The 7,838-nt window shown below is 47.4% G+C and overlaps 1 protein-coding gene across 7 annotated transcripts in view; it reads left to right on the plus strand.

Moving 5' to 3' along the window:
• CASTOR2 (cytosolic arginine sensor for mTORC1 subunit 2) overlaps nucleotides 1-7,838 on the plus strand; it is a 72,763-nt gene that overhangs the window by 62,619 nt on the left and 2,306 nt on the right. For all 7 annotated transcript variants that reach the window (XM_086859178.1, XM_086859176.1, XM_086859177.1 and 4 more), the window contains 5 exons: nucleotides 2,401-2,594; nucleotides 3,310-3,442; nucleotides 4,715-4,838; nucleotides 5,435-5,545; nucleotides 6,899-6,981. In XM_086859178.1, the coding sequence (XP_086715304.1) occupies nucleotides 2,401-2,594; nucleotides 3,310-3,442; nucleotides 4,715-4,838; nucleotides 5,435-5,545; nucleotides 6,899-6,981 (645 nt within the window). The remainder of the gene's footprint in view (nucleotides 1-2,400; nucleotides 2,595-3,309; nucleotides 3,443-4,714; nucleotides 4,839-5,434; nucleotides 5,546-6,898; nucleotides 6,982-7,838) is intronic.

Raw genomic sequence — 7,838 nt, forward strand, 5'->3', positions numbered from 1 at the left:
GCAGGAAGTGAGCTATGGTCTCGCTGCCAGTAGTGAGTTGTCAGTGGGCTTGGGCACACCTGGGATGTGCCCACTGCAGGTGGGATCAGGTGAGAACAGGACCCTGGAACATGGAACTCAGCAGCACTTGTTTTGATCTTTAGTTTCTCCATGCCAGGTGATGCAGGAAGATTGAGTTTGAAGGTGCTTTTCTGAGGCAAAGGGCTGGTGAGAAAATGGTGTTTTGCTGCAATAATTTGCTTTAAGCAACATGCACAGGTCTCTCTGACATAACATGCTGTTGATTAATGCACAAACTTACCCCCTCTCCCTGGTGTCTAGTTTTCATGTAAGCTGTGATTATTATAAAAGAAACATTGGCTTATGAAGCTAAACATCAAAATGCAGAGGCAGAGCCCTCAGTGCCCCCACTGTTTGCAGTGTGTATGCTCAGGGTTGTTTTCATGCTACACACAATTGAGGTTATTGAGGAGAGCAAAATGTGTTTGTTATTCAGATCATTTTGGGTTTTCAGTGCTGTCAGTGTCTCAGGGAAGTGGTGCCTGAGGATTCAGAGAGGGTGAGGTTAGGAATTTATTACACTGTGTCTGGGGCTGTACAGAAACAACTCCCAAAGGTCTCGTTGAAGGAGGAAGAAAGGATATTGCATGGAGGAGCCAGGAGTGTGTGGACATGGAGACATGCAAGCACTTGCCTGAAGGGCCAGAGTGCTGATGCAAGAGCAGCAATGCTGGGCTTTATGCTGGGCTGCATTTCACCCCTGAGCTGTGTGTGTAACCTCCCCTGGCACGTCTGCTGTGTCCTTGCTGGCTGGATCTGCATCTGACATCAGGTTCCTTACACCAAGTAGATCTAGCTGGGATTATGTATTTGTTAGTCTGGATCTGAACTGTTTGTTTCTATAATTTGCCAAACAAAAATCAAAAATCCAGAGAATCCTAGAGCAGTGTATGCCTTCCTTCCAGAGTCTACATCTGGTTTTCTGGGCTGTTAATACATTAAGGGTTTTCTAAAACCATTAATAATTTCTATTAAATGGTTTAGCTGCAGGTTTTTGACTACTTAACCACAACAGATTAGAAGCAAGTGGAATGGGATTATTCTTAGTATTTTCCATTTCCAAAGTAATTTACATTATTTTAGTATGTGCTTACTTTGTAATCCCTAGTATATATGTTACAGCATCCATCTCTAATGCTGCAGGAGCCCACAGATGCTTAGGGTGCCTGTTCTGCATCTTCAAAAACGAGGGATAGTGCCCAGGCTGCTCTGTCAACCTCCATCTCCAGTCCAGGAGTACAAAATTTGGGTTTAGATTAGAGTGGGAAAATGGAAACAAAAGAGGCCAGAACAGCTTGAGTAAAATGTTTGGAGAAATTTTATGATAGAGATTTAAGTCCAAGAGCACTGTGCTGCTTTGAGACTAAACCAGCCGGAGAATCCCCACAGAATTACCTTGAGAGAGATTTCAGGTTGGAGTTAAGATTTAATAGAAAGTTTGCAGTATATACAATGGTACACAGAAGACTGGCACAAAATCAGAGTTCAGCCTGGCACCCTGACCAGGCTGCTGATCACAGTCCTGTCAAATGATGCAGTCGTGGTCCTGTGGAAGTTCTGATACTCCTCTGGATCCATCCAGTGGTGGTGGTGATGGTAGTGTCGAGATTCTATCTGCTCAGGAATGCTCAGTACCTCCTCCAGGGCAGGGATTGTCACAATGGAATGATGTTATAGTGTGAGTTGTAGGATATTTTTGGGAGTTCTTGATGGTGTAAGTTACAGCTCCTATTCTGGTGGTGCCCATTGTGGCCCCCTAGCAGAGATTACCCCCTTCAGGATGGATGTGACTGCGCTGGTGCTTCCCCAGAGGGGAGTTACCACAGCCCAGTCACTGGTGTGAAGAAGAAACACTCCCCTGCCTCGAGGGGTTTGCTTCTTCTCCCTTATCTAATTTAACACCCAGCTTGTAGCCTGGGGTGTACAGCTGTGGGCAGCTCCTGCAAACCATATCTGATATATACAATTAACAGTTTGTCAGGAATGAGGGGAGTAAAATACAGTTTGTTTACACCCACATTGGCACTCTCCTTTTGTAACCAGGACAGGCACTTGGGAAGGTCAACAGAACTGGTCACTGGCATCCAAGTGAACTGCTGAGCCACCTGCAGTTCCCTGTGTTGTCCTTGACAATCTCTGTGAATCCTGCCATGGAAATTGATGCAATCCTTACAAGAAAGAGTGTCACAGTAGGATCCTGTGAGGCAGCATGGGAAGCCCAGGAGGTTGGGATAAGGGGGCTCATCTCATCCTTGCACTGAGGTCTGTGCTAAGCACAGAGTGGATCTGGCTCTCCCTGCCTCTGAAACAAACCTGTGTCCTCCCCTTGTGTCTCTGCAGAGCTTCCTTCCTCGGAACACTTGAGCGTGGCCGATGCAACATGGCTTGCCCTCAACGTGGTGTCTGGTGGAGGTGGTTTCTCCAGCTCCCAGCCCATCGGAGTGACCAAAATTGCCAAGTCAGTCATAGCACCTCTAGCTGACCAAAACATCTCAGTGTTTATGCTCTCCACCTACCAGACGGACTTCATCCTGGTAAGAGGACATGAGGGGACCAGGCAGAGCTACTGCCACCAGATGAAAGTTCACTTGAGCATTTCTGGGAAGAAGTTGTCTGGGAGTGGCAGAAGCAGCAAAGTGAGCTTCCCCCAGAGCTCTGTTCCTTGTAGTCAGGCCCTCTGACATCTCAGGAGCTTTTGCCATGGGATAAAGCATTTGTTGTCATGGGTGGTCTGGTGTCTAGTGGGAGTGCTGGGCCTATACTGCAGTCTCCTGAAATGCAGATACTGGCAGTACTTGCCACCATCAGACTTTGGTTTTCTGAAAGTTGAAGGAACACAGTGTCTGCTGTCAGGCTGGCTGGTGATGGCCAAGAGGCTCCAGAGTTGTTTTGGGTATAGACAGACAGCCTGTCTTCCTGTCACACACACATGTGTGTGCATTTCCTGAGGAAGCAAGACTGAGGAGCAGGCAGTGCTGAGCTGTTGAAGGAATGCTGGAAAAGAGGTGAAGCATCTCTTGGCTTAGAAATCTCCTCATTCTTTTTACAGTCATAAAAGCACTCTGGTGCTCAATCCTACTGATAACCAAGTGTGTTTCTCTTAAGATACACTTAATTGGTAACTATCCCCTGGCTCAACAGGAGTCCTGTCCACTTTGCTGTGCCCTAAAGTATGTTTACTCCCTCCCCTGCAGTGTTTAGTCATTTGTGGTGCACACCATCACCAGGTAATGCTGTTGTCACCTTCAGGTGCGTGAGCGAGACCTGCCCTTCGTGATGCACACGCTGGCTGCCGAGTTCACCATCCTCAGAGTAGTGAATGGGGAGACAGTGGCTGCCGATGACTTTGGGGTAACAAATGGATTTGTCAAACCAAAACTAGGTAAGGACCAGCACAGGCTCAGCTTGCCAGGGGTTTGAGCTTCCTGATGCATGGGGTGGGAGTCCTGTCTCCTATCTTCAACATTTGGGTGAATATTTATCCTGTTGTAAGATTATGATCCTACAAGCCTATCCCAGTACAGAGTAGGTTCTTAACTTTCTGAGCAGTGCTAGTAATTTTGGCTGAATTTTGGCCTTTTAATGCTAGTTTTTCTAGAGAAGACATGTCTTTTGTAGGACAGAAGGTTAAAGTATAGCTCATTGCAGTTGCAGAAATAATGTTGTGTATGTCTGTAGCCCATAGTTCCATGCTTCAGCATTCCAGAGGAAAATGGCTTCTCTAAAAGCTTGTTTAAGTATTGCAATGATGCACAGAGGAGATTGATTTTCAACTTCCACACTTCAGTGCCAGTGAGGCTCAAGGCCACAATGAGCCCAGGGCTGTACAGAACCTTTGGATGTTTGCAGACCAGAGGAACAAGTATCAAGCCAAAGAGAACAATCAGGAAAAGGAACAATTTATATACATATGTTTTCCTACAGACATGTGTGTAATTTTTTGCCTATAACCAGACAAAGCAGGGATCAGTTATCATGAAGAGCCACTCATTTTCATCACTGAAGAGCTAACAATCACCTTGTTTAAGAAAATGAGTCTTAAAGAAAAAAGCATCAAGAAAGGGCACAGTGAAACACATGTTGGTAATGCACTGGTGTGCAGTTTGCTGTGTTGCTCTATTGGTTGCATGCCTAAATGCTGGCTGCTTTTCAGCCACTGGCTGCAATCTGTTAGACAAACTGCTGCATGGCAGCTGGTTTTTAATTTTTCAAGATATTATGGCAAAATAGGTCCCTAGAAATGAGGGAAAACAGGATGGACTGCCAACAACCACAGCTGGAGAAATGCCTTCCATAGCCCTGCCTTTTAATGGTGGAAGCCTGCATTTTTTTTCCACTTTTCAGTTTCTCTTGGCACTTCCTTTAGCTTGCCCCAATGCAATGCACCCTGAAAGCCCCTTGGAGCAGAGAGCTGGGCAGGGCATTCATGGTAACACCACCCCAAACCAGGGAGACAGCACAGGAGCAGATTATCCACAGGGCCCTCATTCCCTGTGTGAGAGCAAACAGGGCTTCAGCAACGAGGCACTGCCTCCCAAATGCTGTCAGCTTTCTCTGTGACCATTGCCAGTGCATGGATAACATGTTTGATGGGACAGGAGCCTGCTGCAGCTGTGGCTTCACAGCTGTGTGTGTCTGTGTGTGTCTCTTTCAGTTCAGAGGCCTGTCATTCATCCTCTTTCCAGTCCAAGTAATATGTTCTGCGTCACCAGCCTGGATCCAGATACCCTTCCCACTGTTGCTACACTCCTAATGGATGTCATGTTTTACTCCAATGGGTAGGTCCTGCAGGGAGATGGGCTTCCAGGAGAGCTGTGCCCAGGGTCTGGAGGCACAGATGCCCACTGCTCCTCTGGGGTGCCCAGGGATCTGCTGTGGCTCTGTGCTGCTCCAGTGCTCTGCTCTGAGGGAGAGAGGGAGGTTTCACAGGCTCAAGAGGGTTGTCCTGACAGGTGGAAGCCAAACAGGTGATGGAGGGTGCCCAGAGACACGGGCTGGCTTTGGAAAGCTGAGTGTTTTCAGAGTGAGGTAGGAGTAGCCATGTGGTTGGTGTGCCACAATTGGCACAGGGCTGGAGCACGTATGGCTGCCTGGATTGCTGCTCCTCGTGGCCTGTGGCTCCTCACCCACAGCCTCTTGTGAGCTGATCTTGAGGCAGGGATGGAGAGTTTTGTCAGTTGTGGGGACTGGATAGTTTTCCAGTTTTTATTGCAGAATAAAAAAAAAATCAAATCAGTATAATACAGCAGGACTCAGTGTCACTTTGCTAAGTCAATGTAAGAACATTTCTGGTTTCACTGGCTATATCTGCTTTAAAAACCCTTTTTTGTGCTCTTCTAGCCTCAGTTAATGTCATCCTCTTCTGTTTCTTCAGAGTAAAAGACTCAGTGGTGGGCAACGAAGACTCGGGACACATTCGCTTCTTCTCCTTTTCTCTCATTGAGGGTTACATCTCCCTGGTCATGGATGTCCAGACACAGCAGAGGTGAGCTCTGGTCTTAGAGTGACCTGGACCTTGGTTACTGCACCTGAGAAAAAAGGATGTTCTCAAAGGAGCAGGAAGTAGCTTAGACTGCTAAGTGTTAATTATTTGGACTGTCTTTGTATGGGTGTCATGGACCTGTACACCCTGTCACTTTTCTGAGTAAAATCTGGCATTTTAGTTCCAATGTCTAAACTTTGGACTGGTCTGTCCAAGCCCTTAGTAAAATCACAAATCAATGTGATGTAGGTTTAGCTCACTTTCAAAAGAGGAATACTGGAGCAAAGCGATTTTGGCATTTTTATTCTGTTGTTCATTAGCTGTGCTTACAAGAGCAAAACCCAAAAGGAAAACCTGGTGTAGGTGTTTGAAGTTTTCCTGCTAAAGACCAAAATCAGGGTGGGGATGTCAGTGATGCAGTCCTTGAGCTTTGCTTTTACCCGTGGGTGGGCTTGGTTGGGAGTCTTGTTGTGATGATAATGTCCTGAGTCACCACTGTGCAGCCAGAGCCTGTGACTTGTTTATCTAGCAAGGAAAGAGCCAGCTGGGGAGCCTTGGTGTGTGTCTGTGCTTCTGCAGCTGGGCAGCACGGGAGGCTCTGGAGGCTAGAGGATTGCTGTACTCAGCCCTGCTTAGACATACAAGCTTGCTTTTGACATGCAGCACAGTTTGGGTTTGGTTCTTGGGGGCAAGTCTCCTGCCCCAGGGATTTGTTCTTCAAATTAATAAATTGCCCTCCTGAAAGTTCCTTTGACCTTAGTGGAGTAAACCTTTATTTGTCTTAAGAGGGCTGGAGCTTCAGCCTGGGGTGTGGGAAATCTGGAGGGCCAGTTCTCTCTCACAGGCTGCCTGCTTGACCTTGGGCAACTCTCTGAGCCTCTTTCCCCTGCTAAGGAATAGAGACCTCTGCAGTGGTCCCAGGGACCTTCCAGGATAGTAGGGAAAAAGCACTGGTGGTGCTCAGACACAAAACCAGTGGTTACCATTGACATTCCTGAGAGAGGTATGGAAACATTCCATCCCTAGGTGTTTCCAAATGCAGCTCAAATCAAACCTTCACAGTCCCAACATTTGTAAAGGTGGGTTATGTTGCTTAGAATTTTTTTCCATGCCTCTCTGGATACCTGTGCCCACCTCCAGGAGCAGATGCTGATTTGCCATAGGATTCCTGGAGGGTCAGGCAGGTGCATCAGCCTCACCTGCCTTGAGATTTCCCAGCTTGCCCTAGCTACTGCCCGTTATTGCTGGCTTCAAACATCTCAAGGATGCAGGAAGAGCAGATCCCCCACAGGCAGAATCTGACACACTGCTGTGTTTTAATTGCTATGTTTGATGTTTGGTTTTTGTTTTTTACAGATTTCCTAATAATTTGTTGTTTACAAGTGCATCTGGTGAACTCTGGAAGATGGTGCGGATTGGTGGGCAGCCTCTTGGCTTTGGTAAGTAACATTTGGAGGATCAGCTGGTGTGCAGGCATTCAGTCACCTCAGGGCCTTCAAGGGGCATGGAAAAATCCATCTGAGGCTGATGCTTTTAAAGAGCCAGCAGTGACTTTGTGAGCTGAGATTTTCAAATAGAAGCCTGACTCCTGTTAAGTTTGAGTTCTGAATATATTCCTGAAAGTGCTACATGCTTAACAGTTCCAGCTACATTGCATTCATCTGCTGAGGAACCTTTTGAGGTGGCTACAGCTGGGGCTCTGGATAAAGAGAAAAACTGGAATAAAAAGTGGGATGGAAATTCATTGAAGATTCCTGAAATTGGTGGTCACAAAGCACTGTCATACTCCAGTGCAGCTGGAGCCCTGTGCACAGTTCTGGTGTCCCAAAATAGGAAACACATGGAAGTGTTGGAGCAAGTGCAGAGGGGGCCATGAGGTTGGTGAGAGGACTGGAGCAGCTCCCCGATGGAGACAGGCTGAGGGAGGTGGGGCAGTTCAGCCTGGAGAAGAGAAGGTTGTGTGGAGACCTCACAGCAGCTGCCAGGGTCTGAACGGGCTGCAGGGAAGCCAGAGAGGGACTTTGCTTCAGGAACTGCAGTGACAGGACAAGGGACAACGGGGACTGAGTAAAAGAGGGGGAATTTAGGTCAGATATCAGGAAGAAATTCTCCCCTGTGAGGGTGGTGGGACTCCAGCACAGGTTGTCCAGGGGGGCTGTGGTGAGCTGCAGCCAAGGAGCCAAGTGTCCAGGCTGACTAATGGGTCAGCATCTCCTCTTCCAGAATTGCAGGACCAAGTGTTCAATAACAGAGAAAAATGGATGTTAAGAATATATGGGGCTGGGCTTTGTGCTGT

The sequence above is a fragment of the Cyanistes caeruleus genome, chromosome 21 (genome assembly GCF_971803275.1).
Source record: "Cyanistes caeruleus chromosome 21, bCyaCae1.hap1.1, whole genome shotgun sequence".
NCBI classification, from domain to species: domain Eukaryota; kingdom Metazoa; phylum Chordata; class Aves; order Passeriformes; family Paridae; genus Cyanistes; species Cyanistes caeruleus.